This window comes from Haliotis cracherodii, unplaced genomic scaffold (genome assembly GCF_022045235.1).
Source record: "Haliotis cracherodii isolate W230 unplaced genomic scaffold, xgHalCrac1.p SCAF_4, whole genome shotgun sequence".
NCBI lineage: Eukaryota > Metazoa > Mollusca > Gastropoda > Lepetellida > Haliotidae > Haliotis > Haliotis cracherodii.
In genome coordinates this window covers 6,686,684-6,714,515 of record NW_027266297.1, presented here as the reverse complement: position 1 = coordinate 6,714,515, position 27,832 = coordinate 6,686,684, and the positions used below count along the sequence as shown (strand labels likewise).

At 42.0% G+C, this 27,832-nt stretch overlaps 1 protein-coding gene across 14 annotated transcripts in view; it reads left to right on the top strand.

The window, feature by feature from the left end:
* Positions 1 to 27,253, top strand: part of LOC139480232 (potassium voltage-gated channel subfamily B member 2-like) — a 257,935-nt gene extending 230,682 nt beyond the window's left edge. For 11 of the 14 annotated variants that reach the window (XM_071263261.1, XM_071263270.1, XM_071263268.1 and 8 more), the window contains 4 exons: positions 8,865 to 8,909; positions 12,692 to 13,376; positions 16,975 to 17,773; positions 20,441 to 27,253. In XM_071263261.1, coding sequence (XP_071119362.1) covers positions 8,865 to 8,909; positions 12,692 to 13,376; positions 16,975 to 17,753 — 1,509 coding nt within the window. In that variant the 3' untranslated portion in view covers positions 17,754 to 17,773; positions 20,441 to 27,253. Of the gene's footprint in view, positions 1 to 8,864; positions 8,910 to 12,691; positions 13,377 to 16,089; positions 16,118 to 16,974; positions 17,774 to 17,941; positions 17,984 to 20,440 lie in introns of those variants that run through there. The other 3 variants (XR_011654408.1, XM_071263273.1, XM_071263262.1) reach the window with 3 other exon arrangements.
* The last annotated feature ends 579 nt before the right edge of the window (positions 27,254 to 27,832 follow it).

Sequence of the window (27,832 nt, the reverse complement as noted above, 5' to 3'; positions counted from 1 at the left end):
CGGTTTGATTCTTTTTTTCTTTGTATGACTGCATGTAAATCTCTCACCCACTAACAGTGTAGCTAAACAGGTCACAACTGCTTGGTAGCTGGGCCCCACTGCAGCTTCTAACTGCTTATGCTTGTGTTAAACCAGACTGTCACCAATGACCCTTGTAGGTGCCTCAGCTCTGACGTCACATTTCAGGAAGACAAGTGAGACGAGCAGTCCAGCTCCTGCAGACGACGTTCAGCCTCACTCTGGTGGCAGCAGTGGTGACGTCATATGACGCTTCTTACACAGGATGACATCAAGGAGATTGGAGCGGATATTTGACCTTGACCTTGACCTTGACCCAGATGGGCAAGGACTTCAAAGAAATATGTGTTAGTCGCGTGTGTTGAAATGGTGAAACTGGTGGAATAACTCCAGAATGACCTAATTGTGATGTGAAACTGCAGATGGTCTTGTGGTTGTGTGTATGTTAGTTAGAGCAAGGCTTGTGGAGGCACCTAGCTGATATGTGCACATTATATGGGTGGAATTTTCGGTGTCCCTCAAAGGGCAGACAATAGAACCACCATTAATCATCTCGTATCTCATATATGACGTCTTTCATACTCTGTTCCATGGAGAATGACTTTATTGTTTGTTGCTGACGACCAGTTATTGATGTCGTTTGTTGATTTGTGGACGTTTTGGGGATGGTGATACGGTGAGTTATGATTCCAGCGAAATGTGATACTGTTATTTCTACTCTAAAGATGGCGAGTCATCTCCGACCGATTGGGCAGGAACCCAAATCATCGTCGGTCTTTGTGTTAGTAGAAACGTGGTGATGTGTGTTTAGATGAAGAACACTGAGTGTTGGTGTGTCAACAAACGCCAATAAGCACCATTTTCAAGACAGTGAGAACTGAACTAAACTTGCTGAAGGACAGCTGATGGAAATTCAGTGTTGCCATATCCTCATCAGGCGGGAGATACATCATATGTTGTTTACCCTGAGCATCAGTTTTTGTGGCTAGCAGGGAAATTCACATGACACAATCAGATCCGTTAACCCACTTCAAACTCATATTTGATGAGCTTCCAATGTCGAAGTGGTCATATGGTTACAATATGCTAAATTCAGCACATATATACACCTAATGTCGTTTACGATGGTCATGTTCCTGGAAGGATGATTCTCAAACTATATAATAACTTCATATCATCCTGTGGAAATATATATGTAATCCCAGGGAGTTGAGAACAAACTTTCAACGCGCATTATTCATTGCCTGAGCAGTAGAATCTCCTTTGAGCTTGTCCCTGTGTTGTGTGTCATAGTGGTACCATTGGATTATCATAGAGACTAATCGTGTTTAGCGTATTCCAATGTGTTACACGTTTGTCCGGTTTGATCAACTTCAAAACCACAAGGACGCTTCACTCAACGCACTCTGCTCAACGATGACATTGCGATTGTGTTACTGTACATTGAATGTTAGGAAATCATTTATAAGGATGTGTGTCATGGTATGAGTTTATCGTAAACACTCGAGCCTTGTGATGAGGACATTTTGTTAGCGTGTATATTTATATAATATGTCGGTAGGATAAGTGCTTGGACATTAATCAATAATTGCCGGAACGGAGTGAATGTGTCACTGTAATATGTTCAGGCAAGATCGATAATCGACGTGATTGTATGTATCGTAACATGAACAAGTCCTCGTATCAGCTGATAGTGTATAGAATGGACTCATCAAAGGGTCTATTGTATTTTCACCACTGACTTTAGTCAATCTTGTTGTAACTACTGACTAACTTCAGCCAATGTAGTATCAACACTGACGTTAGCCAATCTTGTGTTAACACTGACTGACTTTAGCCAATGTAGTGTCGAAACTGACCGACTTTAGCCAATCTTATGTCAACACTGACTGACTTTAGCCAATCTAGTTGACATCCCAAAGCAAACATTGCCCAGTCTTATCTAAGACAGATAATATTGCTCTTTTCCGATTGCCATTTAACCTTTTGGCATTAACCATTATCTTGACTGACATGCCCAAATAAACAGTATCTTAACAGACAGGTCCAAAAAACAGTAACTTGACAGACAGGTCCAAATAAACAATATCTTGACTGACATGTCCAAGTAAACAGTATCTTGACTGACATGTCCAAATTAACAACATCTTGACTGACATGTCCAAATAAACAAGATCTTGACTGACAGGTCCCAATAATCAATATTTTGACTGACAGGTCCAAATAAACAACATCTTGACTGACAGGTCCTTGTAAACAATAACTTCACTGACAGGTCCAACTAAACAATATCTTGACTGACATGCCCAAATAAACAATATCTTGACTTACATGTCCAAATAAACAATATCTTGACTTACATGTCCAAATAAACAATATTTTGACAGACAGGTCCAAATAAACAATATCTTGACTGACATGTCCAAATAAACAATATCTTGACTGACATGCCCAAATAAACAACATCTTGACTTACATGTCCAAATAAACAACATCTTGACTTACATGCCCAAATAAACAATATTTTGACTTACATGTCCAAATAAACAACATCTTGACTGCCAGGTCCGTATGAACAATATGTTGACTAACATGCGCAAATAAACAATATCTTGACTGACATGCACAAGTAAAAAATATCTTGACTTACATGTCCAAATAAACAATGTCTTGACTGACAGGTCCTTAGAAACAATATTTGACTGACATGCCCAAATAAACAATATCTTGACTTACATGTCCAAATAAACAATAACTGGACTGACGTGTCCAGAGAAACACCATCTTGACTGACATGTCCATTGATACAACTTCTTGACTGACATGTCCATTGATACAACTTCTTGACTGACATGTCCATAGATATAAGTTATTGACTGACATGTCCATTGATACAACTTCTTGACTGACATGTCCATTGATACAACTTCTTGATTGACATGTCCATAGATATAAGTTCTTGACTGACAAAATATGCAATTTCCTTCCTGACAAAATATTCAAAAATGAACCAACCAAAACGAATAAGTTCTGTACGTGTGTGTATGTTTCTATATTTCTATGGATTAGAGAGTCGCCATTTCATACCTTCAATTGTCTCTTCATACATGCCAATCATCACGTGCTATCATTAGCTGCCTGCCCATGAATCGATATATCGTTTGGTCACTGTTCATAGATTAACTCAGTAATTCATATCATCTATTTGACTTTTCATACAAAGATGAATTCATCATTTCACAGCATTAGCAGGATGTTCCCAGATGCATTCATGACGTGATATCGCTAGTTTACTGGTTAGAATGCATCCTGTGTTTGTACACATATGACTCTTCAGTCAGACATGTGGGTCTCTGTGACTCTCATGACAGACATGTGGGTCTCTGTGACTCTTCAGTCAGACATGTGGGTCTCTGTGACTCTCATGACAGACATGTTGGTCTCTGTGACTCTTCAGTCAGACATGTGGGTCTCTGTGACTCTCATGACAGACATATGGGTCTCTGTGACTCTCATGACAGACATATGGGTCTCTGTGACTCTCATGACAAACATATGGGTCTCTGTGACTCTCATGACAGACATGTGGGTCTATGACTCTCAAGACAGACATGTGGGTTTATGTGACTCTCATGACAGACATGTTGGTCTGTGACTCTTCAGTCAGACATGTGGGTCTCTGTGACTCTCATGACAGACATATGGGTCTCTGTGACTCTCATGACAGACATGTGAGTCTGTGTCTGGGTCTAGGTGACTCTCATGACAGACATGTGGGTCTGTGACTCTCAAGACAGACACGTGGGTTTCTGTGACTCTCATGACAGACATATGGGTTTCTGTGACTCTCATGATAGACATGTGAGTCTCAGTGACTCTCATGACAGACATGTGAGTCTCTGTGACTCCCATGACAAACCTGTGATCCCTGTGACTCCCCAGTCACACACGTGGTTCTCTGTGACTCTCATGACAGACATATTGGTCTAGGTGACTCTCCAGTCACATATGTGGGTCTAGTTGACTATGTTCATCGCGCACCCCGTCATGGCTCAACTAGCCTGTATGTATGTACCACACTGTTACTACAGACCGTTTTGTTGGATTCCTGTACTCTGTTGGAATGTTTTAACTTATTACATGAATAAATATCTACTTCTCGATTCCACCTTGTGATCAGTTGTGTCAGATGCAGTGTGGACACCGAAAGAGGTTTTCTAGAATTATTATTCTTGTAGCTCACCTGAACGTTCAGTTTATGGGAGCTTATGACGCGTTGTTCATCCAACATATCATCTAAGGAACCACAAGACCTTTGAAGCTGAAGTTTTGTTAGTGGCAACCAAATCATGGTATCCATTAAAATGGTTGCAATGACAGCAATATTGAAACTGTCTGGGTCACTGTTGCCAGAATTATTGACATTTCATAAGAAGTTAGTATGATGTTACCAGATTGTGGCCTAACATTCCCCCTGTATATCTCACCTCTGTACCCTCTGACATAACACAAAAAGCTAAATATTTGGCGTGGCTGCCATATTTAAAATTGACTGAATACCAGTGATTAATGTCTACAGGAAATCATGTGCAGCTAGTATGTGGTAGGCCTTAGTACACGTTACATATTGCACAAGTTATAAATGTATCAGTGCGTAATGAACATGCTGTGGGGATAAGTGTGGGTCAATTTCTTTCATATTCTTCAATAATTACCAATATCCCGAGGTGAAGTCGTCAAGAAACGGTCGACATAACCAGTCTTTACGCACGAACACACAAATACACATCCGGAAGTCGATAAAAGAGAAAAGACTGTCTAGAAGTCCACACCTATACCTACATACCCGGGGGTCGAGATGTAGAAGGAAATCTGACATACACAGACGCACGCACAGACACACACACACACACACACACACATACAGACATACACCGACGCTGAACTGCGGGTTCGACTACACACATAGATGGACGCTCACACACGTACACCGTACTCTCTCTCTCTCTCTCTCTCTCTCTCTCTCTCTCTCTCTCTCTCTCTCTCTCTCTATCTCTCTCTCTCTGGTTGAGATAAATATCTTTAGAAGACACCCACAAGCCCTGTCTCTACACAGCGGCTGCACAAGGGCCATAACCCAGTCTCCCGTGCTTTCTACCAAGCTGGCATAAGCGATTTCCTCCTCTAGATAGTGAAGCGCGGTGCAACGATTTCCGAATTAGCTACAGAAAAAAATACAAAACTTGTAGTGAGATAACAACGACACTTCTTCTCCATCAAGATCAACTGACAATGAAACTGACACAGGTCAGCACCATAGATTAGAGCCAATGATCACCCATGCGTTGTAGCCGAAGTTATTCTCAACACATCGTAAAAAATGACATTACAAGAAATACCATTACGGACGTAAGAATTAAAGGGGTCAGCTTGCAACAAGCTCCAACCACGCTGGTAGATTAACCATATCCCCCTCGGTCATTATTTAAGGGTCATCTGTCACTCGCCAGATTGGTATCTGTAGAATTTGCTTGCTCGTTGTAGTTGTGCAATATAGAGACGACCTGAAGAGAGGAATTTCATCCCTGCAACATCCTATCGAGATGCAGGATAAATTTGCTCAATGGAATTGTTATCGACGCCGCGTTCTCGATGTATCCCTATTTGTGTAGGCGAACGTCCAAATCAGGTTCCAATCAGTGCTGCTGATTTGATGCTAATGTCCCTTTCATGCTTCTGAGCCACAATGCTACAATTTAGAAACACGTTCTTAGTTTTTTCTCAGATGCTGAAATCGATTCTTGTTGCTTCTGAAGCTGGTAGGTCAGAGGTGAATGTTTCCGGCAGTGTGTCCATGGTAGATCTTGCCCAGCCAACCCGTTTCACTATCACACATGCACTGTGTGTCTTAGTGGTGTCAATTTTAGCCATACGTCTCGCCTAATGATAGATAACCATTCATTCTCACTCATCACGACACAACTGACCATTGTCCAGCTGGCTATGCTGCACAGAACCCTGATTGAGCTTATTGATGCTTCGTACTGCTTTCACCATGTGCTCGTCGGTTAACGCAATGTGTTATACATGTTCCGGGCACTCGTTGTTGTTTGTATGACAGCAGGACCACATACAGACACACCACACAAGGTTGAGCAACTTTAATACATTTGAATCAATAATTACCGTTAACCACAATCATTCAACCTTCATCTGACCTTCGTTTACCGGAATATGAAATTTGCTTCAACTTGACGTTAGACCGTTATTAATGCACGAAATATTACGTGGAGTATTGCTGTTAAGAGAGCTCACTCTCAAGTTATAATTCAATTACACGGCGCAAAATGAACGCAAAATCCATCCCTTCAAACCACGTGGGGACAGGTTTTATTATTCCTCGCCTTATCGATTAAATTGTAACGTTATATATCCTACTCAAATGAAGTTAAAGAAACCTAATTCTTTCATATTACTATAGTTAATCTTCTTTAACTTCTTTTGTGTAGTATATTTCTTCTTACTTTTAGAGAACACGCGTTTACCACTGTGAGAAGTGTAGCTGGTGGTGCGATATTGTCTCAGAGTGTTATAATAGCTGTGTTAATTTTCTATTACACATCTTCCAAGAGCATGCAGGAATAACGTTGTGCAGCGAACCTCTTTAATTCGGAAATACAATTCCTACGAAAACGTCCGGATAAACAAGTTTTCCAGATTAACGTATCCCTGATACTGAGAAATACTATTGTGATATTAATATAATAGTCCCCAACGAAAGTCTTTATTGTGGGGATTTCCGACCAACGGAGTCCGGATTAATGAGGTCTTACTGTATATAAATGGTGTCCAGTGAGTAAGCGTCTTTATGTTGATAACATAAGGTTGAATATTTTGATCTATGCAATTATTCTCATTAAATAATTAAATGTAATCAGAATCCGACACACTTCGATAAATTGTGTCCATTTCGAACTATAACAACGCTTTGGTTCTTAAGCCATCATTCAATAGAACCCGGGCAACTAAAAACATGTCATCCACTCTGATAGGTCTCCGCGGCCGTGCGCACTGTGCGCACATTAACATCACTCATAACCAGTTTAACACCTCATTAGGCATGCGCATAGACGTGTTCGGCTGAAATATAATCAAGTATATTGACAATCCCTGTAAACGCGAGTTGCCGTGTGATTAGGTGGGTCATTTACCTGTGCATTTGCACGCGTTTAGAGAATTAGTGTATTGGGCTTGGCATGCAGATTCACGCTTGAGACATGCTACTATTGTAGTGCTTCAGAAATTGACTTTACTCTTTCGTCATTTACAAACCATATATCATACGTATCATGATGTGATTGTAAATGGATGAGGTACGGATCCGATTATAACAAATTATCATAATTGTACCACAGTAGCATTTAAAATATATTGATATATTTGTACCAATTTAGTGAATATTATTCTCAAATATTTGTTATTTTATTTGTTAAAGTAATTATAGTTATGTGAGTTACCTTTTGTTACAAAGTAGTGATAAGCACATGTTATTTGTTGCAAAGAAGTTATAAAAAAAAATATGATTCATATAAATATCAGCATAGCTGTTCCAAAGTGATAAACAGTAAACTACGTTTATAACGAACACGCTTATAACGAACTGACGGATATAACGAACATATTTTTCGGTCCCGGCCATTGACTGAATATGTGCTGTTTAAATGCTTATAACGAACCACGGTTATATCAAAGTAATATCAGTGGTCCCTTTGAGTTCGTTATAACCGTAGTTTACTGTATAATATATTTTTTGTTGCCGAGAGGAGTCATATCTTAAGTGCGTTTTTGTAGCAATGTCGAGAAATCTATCATATGTTATATTTTTCGCAAAAAAAACGATAAAAATATATGATATATGTGAATGTCAGCATAGTTCCAAACTGATATCTAATATATGTTATCATATTTCTTGTGATTCTATCTAAAATATGTAATAGATTTTCAAAGTGTTTAAACCTAAGACATGTTAATTTATGTTTTAGTAAGTGTGACAACGTGATTTGCAAGGATAAAGAGACATTTTATTAAATATTTAAAAGTGAAAGTTTCTCACTGGGTATCAACAATAAACAGATACTGTGAGACCTCGTTAATCCAGACGGCACTGTACCTATAGAAATAGTCCGGATTAACAAATGTCCAGATTAACGAACAATGGGTACAGAGCAATATTCCTTTGGATATATTTGATCGTTCCTAACTACACCGCCCGGAATGCAGGGTTGCCGTACTATCGAGGTTTCACTGTATGTGGTTCCATGCCTGTTACAAGTTGCCACACGTTTTGTGTGTTGTGCATTTGGTGTAATTCTTGTACAGTTATTGTGTTTGTGTTCAATAGGAATGATAAGAAATGTCTTACAATGCTAGTTTTGATTCTAATAAACAGTAAACATCATATGAATGCATAATCCATATTAAACATATTTAGACAAAATACTAAGCACGCTTAACTTTAGCAAAAGGAACGCGCATGCAAACTTGTCACTGCTTTGTTACTTCTGGCGCACGGCTGGCCTAGTCGTTTTAATCTATGTGCAGAGTTGCGTCCCTTGGTGTGCCAGAATCCTATGATCGTGGGTTCGAAACCTTGATGGCTTTGATACTTTTGTATCCGTATCATGTCCTCCCTGTGGTTTCGCCAAATTGGTAATGCCCTCCCACATTCTGATACACCGTGATATGACTGAAATACTGTCAAAACGGCGTTCAATCCACCTCACTCACGACTGGTTCAGAAGCTATAGACTGTTTCTCTCATTTCTAACCCTTCCCTCCAACACCAGCTTTACCAGGGACTGTTACGGCGGCCGCTTCACCCATCTGTCGAGGTTAGTAATAAACTACGGGTTCTTTCACTCCAACGACTGTTGGTGCTTCTGTTGGGCTACTTTCAACACAGGTCAGCACTTATTATGGTAGAGCACCATTCAAGGTACCATCGCATGTTCATCAACATTTAGTCTGCTAACAAGGAAATGGGGTTTCAATGTTACCCCTTACCGTGTAAACACCAGTTTGTGCGAGGGCACTGACTAGGATACACGCTCTATCGATCCAGTCAGTTGGATGCCTCGAGCGGTGCGGAGCATTTCAAGCAGTAACAGTTTTCGCCAACGTTGCAGTTTATACTTTGGCTGTTGGTGGTGTTTTTTTGTAAGCAGCAAACTAATCATTCCCAGTGGAAGTGAATTGAGCAGCTTATTCAACAGACGTTTGTGATGAGTTTCTGTGATGCAACTTGTCCGGATTGATTACGAGTACACACTGTTTTCGTTGTATTATTGCCGTGCGAATGGATTCTGGAGAGTTCCTGTCTTATCCTAGCCCACCCCATCTTATCACTTCTCATCCCCACCCCGTGTCACGTCATCCCCATCACACGCCACAGCCCAATGCCAGTCCCTGCCCCGCAAAACCATATCCAATTCCCAACGTACTCCAAACTCGCCCCATTATATTCCATCTCATCCACTCGACACCCAAATCAAACACCACACCCACCCCACCCCCATAAACAGGTGCCCATTGCCTCTCATCTCATCCCCACCCCACACCATCCCATTTCATCGTATCCCCCACCACGTCCCATCTCCACCCCACCCACACAATCCCCAGCCTATCCCAAACCACACAAAATACCCTCAACCCACCCCATCCCAGTCGCATAACATCGGTGCCCATTTCCTCTCATCTCATCCTCACATCACCCCACCCCATCCCATTTCATCTTATCCCCCATCACTTTCTATCGCCACCCCACCCCCACCACACACACAATTCCCAACCTATCCACACCACACAAACTATCCTCAACCCACCCCACCCCGGTCGCAAAACACCGGTGCCCATTTCCTTAACACCCCATTTCATTACATCCTGCACCCACACAATCTTAGTATCTGCTCACAGATCACACACAATAACAGCGAGTCTTCACGTGTCAAACGCAGCACGTTCACATGTAAATCAGATCTTTCACGCCAATACGACACCTCTCTGCCTGAAGATCTGACGGCACCTCCATAGAAAGTCGCCATATCTCGATTAAAGATGCGTGTGCCTTTCGGACATTCAGATATCAGCTTTCTAAGACGATCCGGCTTCATCTCTTCAAGACATGAATTCGGAAATTCCCGATTATATCGCTTTTGAGGTCAGGTTTGCTCGTCTGAATGCTTCACTCACTTGTAAAACTCGCTCTCTTTCCTTGACACCTCGATTCAGAAATTTCGTTCTCAGCAAAAAAGAAATACACAGAGCACAGAGACCGTCGATAGGTCATCCATGTGTGCGTTGATGCCCTAGAGCTCAAAACCGTCTTCGTGGTCTAGTGGTAGAGTGTCCGCCCGGAGAGCGGAAGGTCCGGGGTTTGATCCCCGGCCGTGTCATTCCATACGACGTTTAAAGATGGTACTTGTTGTTATTAGGTGTTGCCTAGCACTCGGCATTAAGGGTCTTAAACAAGGACTGGTCGGGTCGGATTCAGTATATTGTGTCTGAGTGGTGACTACCCAAAATAGCCACACATACACACGTGCACATATATAAGCGCAATAATCTTGGACGCGACGTTACACCCCACTCACCTCACCTCACCTCACCTCACCTCACCCTGGAGCTCAGAAAATGGCAGGATGTAAAAAATATCCACAATAATTTAACAGAGCTGCTTTATTATTTTGCATTTTGATCTCTCCGATTATATTCGTTTTCGAGACACAGAAATCATGTTTGCTTGCCTGAAAGCTTCCTTCTCACACTTAATTGAGAACCCTCGAAGCCGATTGGCTGATAATAAAGTTCACCTGACGCGACCTCGTATGGAGGTCATCTCAAATGTTCGGGCAGAGGGGTCTGATTTTATCAAGATTGTACTTTGTTTTGACGTCAAATCTGAATGGCATCAGTTCTGGCATCCCTTATGTTGCTAAGACGCCGGTTTATAACTGAAATATTGTTTAAAGATTCTACGTTAAATAACTCTGATTGATCAGTGAGATGTTTCAAATCACAATAATCACCTCAAATTTAAACTAAGCTAGGTTATCTTTCGATTTAACCGCGCTAAATTTATCATTTGAAACCTCACGCTGAGCATTTTTCAAATTCACGGTTTCATGCTTAAAATGTGCAGATAACTTAGCTTGGCTTTGAACACATAGTTTGTTTATTTCCTAACTCACTGGTCGGATAAGGTGGTCATTGTAAACACTTCGTATATAAATACTCATTTTCCACGCTTTTGAGACCCAGTCAATGAAGCGTCGCATTTCGACATGCCGAGTTGCTTCCCTTAGGTGTGCCAGAATCCTATGTTCTGGATTCGGAATGTGGATTCGCCCTGATGATTCTTGGTTTGTCAGCTCCCGTAGGCAAGACTTCACTGAAGCGGTAAACAACTAAGACCTGCATGACGCGCTGTGATATAAATGAAATGCTCTTAAAATCAGCGTATACCGAATTCGCTCACTCACTCCGATTGTTGTGATAGCTTGTACTTTGATACACGTATGCTACAACCACACACGTTTCATAAACAATGCTGACACGTAACCAGCAAAGACTCGCGAGATTGACACACACAATGACCTTGAAAAGAACGGTCGGATATCATACAATCGAAGCAACACTCGATCGTAACTCTGTGACCTTGGCTACATTCTGAAAGGAGCAAAACAACGTTATTGACCATAACTCTTTCTTATGGGGCATATATTCAATCCGGCGCATTGAAATTATCAGAAGATCAGATGATATCTACTTAAGATGCTGGATATTGCGGACGTAATGTGTGGAAATTCTCAGGTTGACTAGTTGATAGTTGACTAGTTGATAGTTGATTAGACTTCCCATTGTTTAGTCTCCTCTGTAGCGACAAGGAACAACTTTATATCAGCTTAGCTTCACCCGGCACACACTGCACGCTATGACGTCATAGTAGAGTATGTCACGTGGTTATTGTAGTAACTGTCAAACTTTTCGGGGTGGTTGTGAAGGTGAGCCTTTTGCGTGTATTCTTCTTGAGTGTTTGTGACGTAATGTAAAGAGTTTGTTTTTTGGAGATATTTCAATATTTTTATCCCAAGAAACGTGTTTTTGCGATTTAAGATTAAACTTCTCAACATCTCGGTCTTTAAAGACCTGAAAAGACAGATGCATTTGACCGCCGCGAATAGCTGCAAGATTGCTGATACGGCGTTAAGCAATATTCCCTCACTCGCTAATTCTGTTTGGCAAAAACTAGTACCAACCAGAACGCCCCGTGAAATTCCGTGAAGAATTAGTCTTCAGCAACCCATGATTGTAAGAGGCAAATTACGGGATCGGGTGGTCAGGCTCGCTGACTTGGTTGATGTATGTCATCGTATCCCAGTTGAGTAGGTCGATGCTCATGATGTCAGTCACTGGACTGTCTTCTCCAGACTCGATTATTTACAGACCGCCATCATATAGGTGAAATATTGCTGAGTGCGGCGTTACACAACACCTAATAAACAAGCTAACCAGTACAGTAATGTCGTCTTTAATTCACGCTTTTCAAGATAATTTGAGTAAGTAGGAGTATTAAGAATGGGTGTCTGTTAATAAAAGACTGTTTGGTTGTTTTCAGGGACGTTATGAGCGGATTACGCCTGATAAAAGTTGTATCGAAATGAAACAACTCTACCGCCAGAACAGTTCGACGAGCACCGACACGTTCACCAGCTGTGTCACCCACCCACAGAACAGCCCTTCTATCACAGGCCCACCTTCTTCGGACACGCCAAAACACAACCTCTATGTTAACCCTTTAGAGGACACGGGGGGATATACCAACCCCAATGTCCCCCCGGAGTCTCACGCCTACCAGAACCTCCTCAACGACCTTCAGACCGACGCGCAACAGGAAACCGGATTTAACAGACCGGAAGTTCAGTTCGCTCCCTCAAACCAGGTTGTGCAGCAGCTAGAGACTGGGTTGTCTACGACATGGGAGTGTGCCTCCGCCCAGGGCTCCCCCGTTCAGTCCTCCTCACAACCACACTCGCCATCTAAGGGACTTCTTCAAGCGAAGATGGCGCACCCTCAGAAATCTAGCTTTAAAAGACATAAATCGCTTTCTGTTGAGAAACATCCCCGCTTCTCGGAAGTGAAAGAGCGGAGTTACTGCTCCACTGACAATCTACATTCACAGGAATATACAAAGCCAAAGTTAAAATTCAGGAAGGCCGTGTCTCTCGCCAGTCGCCTTCACGCCAGCCCGGCCACGGGACGGAAACTGGCCAACTATCATCTCATCGCCAGCACTAAATCAGGTGGGTCATCGCCAAGTGTGGGCGTGTCTGAAATGTTGTTGACCTGTGTACTATCTCACACACATGCCAACCATGTTGCATTATGGGCAGGGCGTACAATGGATATAGTTGTGAGGATTTTCAGTGACAATGGTCCTTTGTAACTTTTTGTATATTTTTTGGAAAAATAGTGGTTCCAGGAAATATTTGAAAAACATATTTTACCTTTTTTCCTTTAAAAAAGTTGTTCATTGGACATGCTTGTTGGCTGATAAAAATGTATTGTAAATAATATTCGGCTCCACCTTCCACAGAAAAAGTAGCGCCCACAAAAAATATTGTAAAAAGGGAAAAAGCGGAATCACCAAAAATCAATAATTCTACTGGGAGGGTTGGCTGGTGTCAAAAAAAAATTCGAAATTGTCTTGGGCCATACTGTTTGTAATTCGTGGAAGGAAAGTCGTCCCCATTCGTGACCAACTCGTCCCGTTCCCGGACAAGCCGAATGTAGACCTTGTTGTAGGTTACGGAAACATGCGAGTGGTGACGAATGAAAGCGTTCCCTAATGGCCAAGGGCGACTACTCTGCAAGTCAAACCAAGCTCAGGGCCAAATATGACACAGTAGTGTCCTAAGGGGAACAACTCTTACTACCTATGTTAAAATACTTTTTTTCTAGAAAAATTAAATGTCTCAAACAAACATCCAAACCTCGTATCATAACAAACTTATAGCGGCGCTTATCACACGTGTGTATGCGTATGTTCAGATATGTACGGGAAGTTCAAAAGTTCAGAATAATTGACATGGTGTTTCCAGTGTTTAGTGCTCACGGTAATGTCTTTGCGTTGGGGGAAAAACATCACAACTCATGCCGTGTATAATGCACAAAAACGTACGCGCTATACTCAAGACAATACGATAGATCTAAACATTACGTTGTTCCAGCAACTGGTTTTTGTTCCATTCATGAACTTCAATTCATACACTGGTCTTTCAAATTGCTACTGAATTCAAAATTTAGAATTATACAATATATCGTGATACGTATCGCAATACGGTTCCCGAAATAAGGTTACACCCGACTTTACCCCCGTTTTCTACCTTCAAATTTCGACAGTGTTCGGTATAAAAAACTGACGGTCAACAAATCCTTTCGCTTCGACCGTAAATAACGAAGTGCGCATGCGTGGAACTTTTTTTCATTCGACAACTTCCGTTCCGGTTTGGGAACCCAAATACTGCGGTGAACCCCATAACCTGTCTGCTTTGAGATTGTTTGCAAGGCCAGAGTAATGTAGGTACAGGACCTTTACCCTTCTGTTGAAATCTGTGTGTAGTGCCGACAAACCAGTGATCATAATCAGGATGAACCGGGGATTCGAACCAAGCATGACAGGATCATACATGATCGGTAAGCAGTACTGAGTTATCTCCCCTTCCGTGTTCATTTGAAAGTCAGACTTACGGAACCCGAGCGGATGAATCAATGCATAGCTCGATTGATCACTTGTAATCCCTTATTTTTACTGTTATTTGGGTACACATGCATTATAACGACACCAATCCACCATGTTCGTTTGATGCTACAAATAAGGTCGCATGCGAAACCATCACTATTGGAAAAATAGATAGGGCAAAATAGCTCAAAAATGACCCCGCTTGAATTTGTATGGTTTAATATGATTATTCCTTGAAACTGAATATCAAAGCGATTTATAAACATCGAAAATTGGACATCAACATCAAAAAGGTACTCGTAAATAGAAGTTCCATCATGGACCTCCTCATCAGTGACATCCGATGGAACAACATTTCAGCAAACAAGTATTTTGTATCTACTTTGCCAATTAAACGTTTCATTTTCTTTCGAACGCATTTAATTCAAGCTGTTGAGTGGGGGACAAGAATCCCAAACCCCCTGTTATTTTAGCGAGGTGACAAAAATGGTGTCGGAAAAACTTACAAACTGTTACTAAGGAATGAGCTTGTGCACATCCCTTTCCAAAATGGCGGAAGGTTTCTGGTATACTGCATTCTTGCTGTTATTTGGAAAAATAGGACAGACGTGTGAAATCTCACGATGTTTATTTTGCCGCTGTGGGTAAGGACCAATACATTTTTTTATAGATAAGATAGCCGTTTGAACAATTTCCAAGATGCTTCATATTCTTTTATTCTTTATTGCACCGTATGAGAACCACCCACACGCTAATAAAGCCATAGTGTATTCTTGCGTTATAGAACACAAACATTATGCAACGGTTTACTTCCTTAGTGTGATTCCAGTATTTAATGGAATGTGAGATGTTTGCACTTCATTTATTTAAGACATTCCATTTTTAGGAGTTTAGCATGCCATATATTTTATCTGACTTTGATATAACATGCATGCTGGCCGGTTTCTAGTTTATTTAATAACCTTTGTAAAGATTTGGTTAAAAGTAGATGTCATGTGTTTTGTTAAAATATACATATTCTTTAAATGACATATCATGTAGTGGTAGTCAGTCGTAGGGCATCAATGGGCTGCTGAACAGATAAGGAATACGGTAGGTTGTTAAGGTGAAATCGTATTAAAATTCATGATAGTATAAACATGTTCTTGTATGCGTATGTGTTATTGGATATGATAGTGTTTGTCACCACTGTACGTTATTACACTCCAAAACATATATATAAGTGTTCAGAAGAACCTTTACTGACGATGGCTTGACGCCTAATTTTATTCCAGATGAAAGGTTTCTGCTCAACTAAGTGAGGTGAGTCAAGTTGTACCGCAAGAGGGCGCTTTATGCATTATGACACGTGCACTGGTGTGGCGATATATAAGGAGAGATTTCTCCCCGTCAACCACGACTTAAAGGGAGAGCTCCACTTCAAATTTTCATCTTTTGGCATATCAACTGAAAGCCGAAATTCTTGTTATGTCCATGCGGTGTAATAATAAAATTGGACTTTTGGTCATTTCTAAATTTCAGGGGATGAAATTACTTCTTGGGGGGATATTGTGTGGGCTCTGGCTTGACGTACCCCCATGTGTTCGTACCCGGCCACCCATGCTGTGTCGGTCAGTTGGTCAGTCATTGTTGTCTCCCCTAGAATGATGAGAACTGTCCGCGGTCAGCTGGCTTCTTGCGTCCAGCTGTCCGTGGCTCTGCTTGTGTGTGGTCACACCAGTTCGTGCGTCCGTCCGTTCCCCTCGTACATCCATCCGCTGACCTCGACGTCAACCACCACCCCTCACAATGCAGTGACGTTGCTTCACCCATCGAGCACGTGCTATCTCCCGCCGTCCCCTTCAACAGATGCTTACAGTCTCTCTGTGTAATCCTAGTAGTGCTTTCGTTTGGTCTCCAAGGTTGCAAATATTCGAATCAATTTTGTTACTGGAGGTCAAACAAATGCACCCAGTGTAGCCCATATACTCTCCCCATACATGATCTAGCCTTAACATGTATAAATACTCAACTGCCAAAACCACGCCAATGCTTATATACCTGTTTAGGCCATTACCAGTTATCTCCCTTCCCTACGCGCACCTCTCGTCGTGAAGTGACGTCACGGTAGATGTCTGCTCAGCATGCTTGTAACGTCAGCTTGTGTTCCTTCCTTGCAGGCTGCGAGCCCACCAGCCGCCGTCTTAACTCAGAAAAACTGTCGCCGAAGCAGCGCTCTAGCCCCTCCTTACTGGAACCGCCGCCCACTAAAAGGAAATCTATATTAAAGAGGGACGTGGTTAATCACGAGGAAACTGAGCATTTGCTGCTTGCCGCGTGCAGAGATGGAGAATGCACGGGACAGTTCTCTAACTCTCCTCAAAACAGCAATTTATATGAAAACAATATTATATCTTGTCACAAACCTCATATTGAGATTGATATTACTCCGGAACCCCCTCCCCATAACAGTACGAACTCTACCCCCGGGATGCGTCACATTGACAGCACAGACGAGGAGAGTCAACGCTTGACGCCGGACAGCCCCGAGCGATCAGAAGAGGATGTCGAGTTCAGCGACAGCGTTGCTGGCCCGCATAACAACGCGTTCTGGAAGCAGCTGCGTTGCCCAAGCCAAGGCTCTTCCCCTCTCAACGACACCAGCCCCTCGGACAATCTGGATGAAAGTTACATTGGGTCAAATTCTGCTGATTATTCGTTGTCTGACTCCAGTCTATCCGACCCCAACCTTCTGAAGTCGTCCCCCTCCAGTGACGTGGTCAGTCGGACGGCCGGCAGCCAGATGAGCGGCGAGGAACACACCGTCAGTATTTACGACACCGCCGACTCTGGCCCAACTGACAGCGATACCAATATGGAGAACGTTGTCAACAGTCTGCAGTCTGACGTTAGTCAGGAAACGCGGGAAAACATTCTTTTCCCAGATTCCAGTGGCTAGCGGAGCCACCTGCTCACAAGGTACGTCATGGTACATCGCGGTAGGACATTCATGAGTATCAATAGAGCAGGTTACTACAGTAAGCAAGGCCGTAGTTAACTTTTTTTGACAAGGGTGTCAAATATTTGTACAAGTATCACTTGTCCCTAACCTGATTCAAATAAAACTGTTTTCTATAAAAAATCTAGGGGAGGCAACTGCCCCACCCCACCCGGCTGGCTACGGCACTGGTAAGATTTTATAAAATATCCCAGAGCATGGTCTCATATCCAAGTTGAACTGATAATCACATGCTTTTAGTGTGGGCCATGTCTAACACAGCCAATCAACTAAACCACCTGCTTTCATGGTACGTCATGCCTTACATATCCAATATACTGACCCACCTGCTTTCATGGTACGTCATGCTATACATATCCGATATACTGACCCACCTGCTTTCATGGTACGTCATGCTAAACATATCCAATATACTGACCCACCTGCTTTCATGGTACGTCATGCCTTACATATCCAATATACTGACCCACCTGCTTTCATGGTACGTCATGCTAAACATATCCAATATACTGACCCACCTGCTTTCATGGTACGTCATGCCTTACATATCCAATATACTGACCCACCTGCTTTCATGGTACGTCATGCTATAAATATCCGATATACTGACCCACCTGCTTTCATGGTACGTCATGCCTTACATATCCGATATACTGACCCACCTGCTTTCATGGTACGTCATGCTAAACATATCCAATATACTGACCCACCTGCTGTCATGGTTCGTCCTGCTAAACATATCCTATATACCAAACCACCTGCTTTCATGGTACGTCATGCTAAACATATCCGATATACTGAACCACCTGCTTTCATCGTACGTCATGCTAAACATATCCGATAAACTGAACCACCTGCTTTCATCGTACGTCATACTAAATATATCCGATATACTGAACCACCTGCTGTCATGGTTCGTCCTGCTAAACATATCCTATATACCAAACCACCTGCTTTCATGGTACGTCATGCTTTACATATCCGATATACTGAACCACCTGCTTTCATGGTACGTCATGCTTTACATATCCAGTGGAGTAACCCTGTATAGCAACCTACTTTCATGGTATGTCGAGGCTTACATGTCCGGGAGACTAGGCCCCGTCTTTGATTTATGTGGTTAATATCAACCTGATATCAAACCTTTGCGTTTTCTGCATAGCACATGAATAGAATGTTACCGCACCCAGTACATATCTATAGCTCAGTCTCCTGATTAGGAGATATGATACGACTGTCGTCCATCCGTCGTCTCGATGTCCATAGGAGTCTGTCAGGTCCTTGAACGCTATTACTGTCACACTAGAACATATACTAAGTGTAATTATTGAGGGAGCACTCAGATAGTTACTGATACTTATCATGGATTGCACGTCCATGGGCTAAACCACTGGTTGCGTTCAGGCCTGGTTTTTTTTCAATCTTGCTGTTTTCACTTATTAGTTTATATCCCGTTTCACATCCAATTAGTGAGACATAGGTGTAAACAACATCTTCTTCAGCTGAGATTTTATCGATCTTTTCTAATACAATTCTTTTGTACCCGTCAATAAAATAATTCTTCTTAATATTTTGGGGACAACATTGTCGGCCACAAACATTACATTGTTACAATGTGTCAATATCTAATGGTCGGTCCCTAAGCGCCCTACGGGTCCTTAACATTGATTACAATCTCGGTATTTATCTTTGCTAGGATGTGAACTGCTTGTTGGGCAAAATCATTGGTCACGCTATTTGAAAATGAGATTCTTTCATTGTGGGGTGTAGAGTATGTACGTTAGGTCATTTAATTACGTCTGGAATTGCAGTTGGTCCACTTAGGGTCTCGCTTAAACATGAAACTTCAACTCACAATAACAAGCTGAGAATTATTTTACCGAGGGAGTTAATTGACTATAAAAGTCAAGTTTGACCAGTTGCTACTATAGTTATGTCCCTTTTTGTCACTCCTATTGACCAATCAGATTCCACTTTTCATGTTATTTGCATTTGCTGCAAACAAAATGGTGGCACCCAGTCGATGGGATAACTCCCTTGCCTCTGGGAAATGTCTGAGCACAGCCTCACCATCAGGTCCTGATATGATGTTTTTAGATGTTTGTTTTTAGACTTGTGTCAATTTGCAGTCTAGAATATGTCTTTGTCGTGACTGCTTAAACGTTACAACGTTTATCATCTATTATCCACATGTGCCTCAGTTCACACTCTAAAGGGCCATGAACAGTGGAGCATGGTTGCTCTGTAACTTTATCACCTATACTTAAACAAGCAGGTGTTGATTTATCTTAATCTGGAGTGAGAAAAAGCCCATCATAAAATTGTGAAGTGTTAGTATCTTTTGGACGCCGAATTGTATATGTGTGTACACCTATGTTCTTGCATTTTCTAATGCCTAATCAGTACTGAATTTTTTCGTCACTAGGTTCGGATTTAATTTGTAAATAAATCAGATTAGTCCTCTATTATACACCATGCATATACCCTCACACACATTTAAAAAATGAAATATAATTTGAAATTTCATCATGCATATTTAATTAAATATAAAACAATGCTGATGACCAAACTACTCTCTCCTTACTACACAAATATAAACAATAACGTTTTATTATCGTATGTTTCAGTTCGCCATCTTGCCACGGCGTGTGGACGGATGTGATGAATGTCGGCAGGAAAACACTTGGCCAATCAACTTGGTATTAAAAGGCTTCCAGATTGTCACGTGATCAATGCAATTTTCTAATGCCATGGAGTGTGCTGCAAGTGACGTCACAGCTTCCAGGCAGGGGAGTGGGGTGGTTACCATGGCGACCCTTGGCCACGCCATTAACGTTTATGCAATTTCTAAAATGTACATTGGACATTTTCTACATTGGTTTTTGCCGGTTTCAATATGACTGTGATCTTAGTAAGCTTATGCGTAACTTTTTAACTCGCTTGACAAGTCTTGACAAGCACTCAGCAATCCAACACTTTCAAGGCCATCTTCGTGTGAGATCAATGTTGTGCATGATTCTCACGCTGCGTCACAAGACGCTTGGCACCGATATTCTGGGGAAACGGAGTGATCTCGTCAGCTTAGGGCGCCCCTGTACAGGGACGCACTCGTGACACAAGCACTGTTCACAGCACGTGTATGACCCGATGAAGCAAACGTGTAACCCCAGAGGTTAATGGAGGTTAAGTTCCATTGTTGCTTTTCCCACTGACATAGTTTCAAGTGATGGAGACAATTCACAGCTTGTTATGTATCTGTCAAGGTTCTTGCCATGCTCAATTCGTTATCAGTGCAAGAGTTGTCCCCCTTGGGTTGTTCTTCCGGTCGGGAGAAATGTTTGTTCCTTAACCTATGTTTAAGCTGTTCAAAGTCTCTCGCACACTGGGATCTCTTGAGATCTCGTTTGAACGAGATTATGATTTTGTTGCTTTTCCCTGTGTGAAGAGGATGATCTTTGAAGACAAGTCCCTTGGTTTTGGAACTCAGCTACTTAGCATTTGTTGGACAACTACTGTGATCCAATATTACCTCAGTATCTTTCACTAGACAGCAATTTTAGTGTGTGAGTGAGTGAGAAAAATTCAAGCCATATCGCGGCGAGTGACCCAAGTAATGCACTTCCCACATTTGGGTAATTGAATCCTGGTTTGGGTGTATCGGGCGAACACTTTCACTGCGAGGCTCCTCCACGTCCACTAATTGTAAATATATTTAATGTAGAATGTATTTTACCTACATGTGGACATTTTGTAAATACAGCAAATCGATCGATCAGTGGATGATTGTAGCTAATCCAGCATCGGGGACATGGGTTGTCCATTGGACTAAGAGTTGCTTCTCCTGCTAGTGCCAGGATCCACTGTGCATTAAATCGCACTGATCATGATTCCTGTCTGTCAACACCACACCCGTTCTTATGGGTTTCACCAAAGTGGTATACATGTATATATCAGACCTGCAACACTTAGGGCTTTCATCCCACATTAAGCAGGCACACCTTGATATAATTGGCATAGTGTTCAAAACATTGTTAAACCATACTCGAAACTATCCAGCATTGGGCAGACATGGAGCACAGTGGTTAATGTGTTCGCCCGTGCCCGACAACTGTTACTATGGAAGTTCAATTTCGTTATCCCCCACTAGTTGTAATAACGATAACATAATGCTAAAAGCGACTTGAAACTCTCTTCACTCTCACCCACTCACTCACTCACTATCTACTTAGATGTGTAAGAGTTCCAACGTCTGAGAAGGTGAGCTACATGCCTCCATTTGTTACTTATTAACGCAAGGAGAACACGACACAGTTTCCATTTTTGTTAGGAAGCTAACTGCTCATGAAAGATTACATACATGTGCCTATGTTGTTTACTACATCTACAGTACTGTAGCTATTGACAGTCAAGTCTGATAGAAATCAAGGCAATTGCCATGACAACCAATCTCTTCATGATCAGGTCTAAGTGCTCGCTACCGTGATTTTAATGAGTTTGAAAAAAACTGTTGGGTGACATAAGTTAGGATTCCTTCTGCATCGCATGCTTTGGCTCCAGTGTAAGTTACTTGTAACTGTGAGCATTACCTGAACAGCCAGGCATTATGATCACAATGAATTACGTTAGTACAAGGCAGTGTATCCGATAATCAACACCCCCCTGTGGTAAATATTAAAACCTCAGTTATCCAATCTTTAAATACTTGTACAGGTGCCCATTCATACGGACTACGTCCGGGGACATTTTCGGACTTCTAAGATGAATATCGTCTGGGAAATAACGGACAAAATGAAAACCGTCTTTACATTGATCATAAATCCCCTTCACAGCAGTAACAGTTAAAAGTACGCTTCGTCACCAGTCGTAGTCGAATTTGCCATTGACAGTCATTTATTGCAGGAGTAAATGACGTTGACATACAACTGCCGTCACTACTTCCGGTTGTACCGGAATTGCTCCAATATGCTTTATAATATACTATACTACTCAAAATAAATTAAGAATCACCTGGTTCTTTCATATTGCCATAGTCAATCTGTTATTTCATGACGAATTAACTAGTAATATGAAAGAATCGTGTGATCCTTAACATATTTTGAGTAGTATAATTTAAGCATTGCCTTTCATTTGGTATATATCAGGTTTCAAGTACAGGCCGTTGAATACTAATTAGATCAGTTCCTTAACTTTATCTGGTGATATTGGTGATTTCCTTCTGACCTGACCAGAAATTAGGTATTGGCAATCGCTTGATGAATGACTTGCTGTCGATAGCTATAGATAGGAGTACAAAAATACGGTTTATATTGAAGTATTTTATCAGTTTAGAGTAGGAGTCCTTGCTATGGATAGTTCAACATCTTGTTGGTAAGTTCTGTGATGTGCATCTGTAGGTCTATGGTTATTTCTGTCATCGCCTGGTTCATGTTGTACGAGCATGACAGCTATATTTTTTACATCATTAACATTCAATGCGATACAGGTTGCCGTGGCAATGAGACAACCCACCACATCCAACCACAGCATACCACTGAATCAGTAACCATGTTTCCAAATCAATTCTTAAATAATACCATGGGACTAAAATAACTAACGCATGTGTAATTCACCTTTTTTACGGATGTCCTAACGCGCCACTTCCTCATGGGCGCTCTTTATTATTCTGTTTCTTAGTAGATCATGTTTACATAATGCGTGGATAAAGCACATCAAAACCATTTAGCTTGTTCCCTGAAAGAATTTATATTAACAAATAAACCTCATGGTTTGAACCTGTGTAATTAAGATTAGTTTTCAGAGCGTATGTGTCGAATAGTATTCTTTGTAACATCGCTATAAACATGTGAGGGGCCAGTCAGTAGAAACATGGGTTGGTTGAGGATTTGTTATCAATAACTTTACTAAAGTAATATACCCACCCCACAATTATTATCTTGGACTTTCACAATTGCGGGCTTATATTTCATGACTTTTAGAAGAAGAAAAAATACGGGAAAATAACTGCATTGTCATTGCCATGAAGCTAAATGGTTTCAGTGAATCTCTCCAGCTCAGCTGCTCACACTTTTAGTATTTGAGGGACTTGGATTTATTTTATGGGGAAAACAATATTTGTTGAAAAAACCCCAGAAAAAGTAGTTATTTCAAAACACACACATACACACATAAAAAAAAAACACAAAAAAAAAAACACAAGCACACCTGTATTAACCAACACACGCCTCCCAACTCAATGACTGGCCCCTGACACACAAGGACACCTGTATTAACCAACACACGCCTCCCAACTCAATGACTGGCCCCTGACACCAAGCACACCTGTATTAACCAACACACGCCTCCCAACTCAATGACTGGCCCCTGACACACAAGGACACCTGTATTAACCAACACACGCCTCCCAACTCAATGACTAGCCCCTGACACGCAAGGACACCTGTATTAACCAACACACGCCTCCCAACTCAATGACTGGCCCCTGACACACAAGCACACATGTATTAACCAACACAACCCTCCCAACTCAATGACTGGCTCCTGACACCAAGCACACCTGTATTAACCAACACACGCCTCCCAACTCAATGACTGGCCCCTGACACACAAGCACACCTGTATTAACCAACACACGCCTCCCAACTCAATAACTGGCCCCTGACACCAAGCACACCTGTATTAACCAACACACGCCTCCCAACTCAATGACTGGCCCCTGACACACAAGGACACCTGTATTAACCAACACACGCCTCCCAACTCAATGACTGGCCCCTGACACCAAGCACACCTGTATTAACCAACACACGCCTCCCAACTCAATGACTGGCCCCTGACACACAAGCACACCTGTATTAACCAACACACGCCTCCCAACTCAATGACTGGCCCCTGAACGTCTACTTCTTGTTCTTCGTGTCCAAAAGAATCTTTTCCAGCAAGTTGAAGGTGAAGACGGCACCACAAGGACATGAAGCACTCCGACAGACAGCAGAGTACCCGGCAGTCTACCAATGTACCCAACACCAGAAGATCCCTTTGTATCCCTATTTCAGTTCTACTGCTATTTTTACAGTATTATGTACGTGTGACATCCCTCAGTAAGATGACTTGATGTGTTTGTTTTGCGACAGTACGTATTAGCCAATCAGCCAACGCATATAGTCTGTATGCACCAATCAACATCTCGGTCTTAGCATAGCCCCCGCGTCGTTACTAAGCAACGAAAGGTCGTTATTTTGACCTCTGCAGAAAGATACCATGTTACACGTGTGTTGTGGTCGTGTATGTAATAGATTTGCTATTATTGTGTCCGTTTGAATCAGGTTGTATATTTGCATTATAAATTTCGATTATGATTTGATTTTGTAACTCAAAGGTCATTCTATATCTTATCTTACCATTCCACAGCGAGTGCGCCGTAACGTTCTCGCCTGTGATTGGCAGAAGCTAGTCACGTGCGCTCTCGTCTCGTGCTGACGTTTTCTATAACAAGTTTTGTAATCTGCCCGTTGCGAGTTAAACTACCCTTTTGGAGTGTTTTACTACTAGGCTGTTGTGCAACGCACGACAGGTTCTATGAACACATTGAGATGAACGGTATAGACGTGTTTGCATTGCACGTGATCAACTTATTCATTTCATTTAGCGTTAGCAGTTACCCCAGCTGGGTCAAGGTCGCCCTAGTGACGCCGTTAAAGGGAGGCTAGCCCGTATAGGTTGAAGGTTGCGGGTTGGAGACTAGTCTAGGGCACTAGTCACACATGCAGATTTCTCACACGTGATTGCTTTTCATCACGCGTGACTTGCTGGTCAGTAGAGGTCGAGACCTGGTCAAGTAGCGGTCACTTCATGTAGCTCCTAGTAACTGATTGCTATTGTTATTTCAAAGGAGCAAAACAATTTTGTGACGTTACTCTTCAGATGGGCTCAAAAATATGTCACTATTTAGTGGACCGAACAGAATGTTACTAGATGCAGATTATAGTCAGGAATGTTGTCTATTACGATTCAGTTGGAGTGAGTGAGTGAGTATGGTTTTACGCCACTTTAAGCAATATTCAAGCCACAAAATGGGCTTCAAACATGTCTTCGGCGTGACGTCTTAACACTTTAACCACTGTGCTATCTTCCTGGTACTGAACGAAACCCCTGACAGTTAGTTCTAGATCATGAACTAACTCTCCATATTGTATGCAGATTGAATGGGGAAATGTTTGAATAACCACTGACTGACACAACCTGGTCTCCAGGCTCTGTCTTTATCTTAGGATGTAAGAAGTCATAGACTGTAACTCTCAGCTAAAGTTGGGTACCGTTAACTGTTACTTGGTATGTGTTATTTACGGTAGAATTCATTGTTCCGCTGAACTAGGTGTAGATTTGTCAGTATAGAATGCTGACGAAACGAATTCAATTTCGATTAGACGTGTTGTATTTTCGATCACAATTATCGAACTGAGAAACAAATATTAGTTTTGCTGTAAGTTCCTCAATATTGCAACAGCTTATTAGAGGTATGATATATTTAAGTCGATGCAATTATTTGACAATAACACAATAATTAAAAATTTATAGTAACACGTAACTGGCTAGCATAGGGGTCGGGTATGCCTCATAAATTCCCAGTATTTGTGGTATCTCTATATGGTTAGATCTCTTTGGGTGAGGCAGCATTGAGGCTGGATCTCTCAGGTTGTTACAGAAGTGAGGCTAGATCTCTTGGGGTGGTACAGAAGTGAGGCTAGATCTCTTTGGGTGGTACAGAAGTGAGGCTAGATCTCTTGGGGTGGTACAGAAGTGAGGCTAGATCTCTTTGGGTGGTACAGAAGTGAGGCTAGATCTCTCCAGTTGGTACAGCCATGACGCTAGATCTCTCGGGTCCTGTAGCCATGAGGCTAGATCCCTCAGTTTCATGCAGCGATGTGGCTAGAGCTCGCAGGTTGGTAAAGTGAAAGGCTAGATCTCTCAGGTTCTTGCAGTGATCAGGTGATGTGGCTAGATTTCTGGGAGTGATGCACAGATATGGCTAGATCTCTAAGATTGGTGAAGGCTAGATCTCGTGAGGTGGTGCAGCCATGAATGAGGCTAGATTTCTCAGGTTGGTATAGCGATGTGATCTCTAGGTGGTGTGTCGATGTGGCTAGATCTCTCAGATTGGTACGTGGAAAAGATAGATCTCTTGCGGTGGTGCAGTGATGAGGCTCGATCTCAAATGGTCTATGTGATGAAAAAGCACCAGCTCCGATGACCCCAGACCAAGGTTATGAGGCAAAAGTAAAACGATTGCATTGGCCCAAAATCTACGGCCTATATGTAGTGGGAGTAGATCTCTGTTTAATTGACCGAAAAGCTGCAGCCCGTGTGCTAGACTCTGCAAACCCTACAAAGCCTCGGCTGTCGGGCTAGCTCAATCAGTGCTGGGGGTACCTCGGCGAGTAAGCTAGGCGTTTCCATTATTGTTGAATTGTAATAAAATGTTTGTTACTCTTAGTGTTGTCTTGTTTTCATTCCTGTTGTATTGGATATTATAAAAGCACCTTTAACTCTCATCGGATGCATGTTGTGCACAACGCCCAGCACTATTCCAGCTATATCATGCTGTCCTAGTCTATTATAGGGGTCACCTGACACACCTACTCTGTCTCCTAGTCTATTTAAGGGATCACCTGACACACCTACTCTGGCCCCTAGTCTATTGAAGGTATCACCTGACACACCTACTCTGTCCTCTAGTCTAGTAAATAGATCACCTGACACACCTACACTGTCCGCTAGTCTATTTAAGGGATCACCTGAAACACATACACTGTCCCCATAGTCTATAATAGGGATCACATGACACACCTTCACTGTCCCCTAGTCTAGTATAGGGCTCACCTGACGCACCTACTCTGTCCCCTAGTGTATTTAAGGGATCACCTGACCCACCTACACTGTTCCCTATTTCATTTAAGGGATCACCTGACACACATACACTGTCCCCTAGTCTATTCAAGGGATCACCTGACACACATACACTG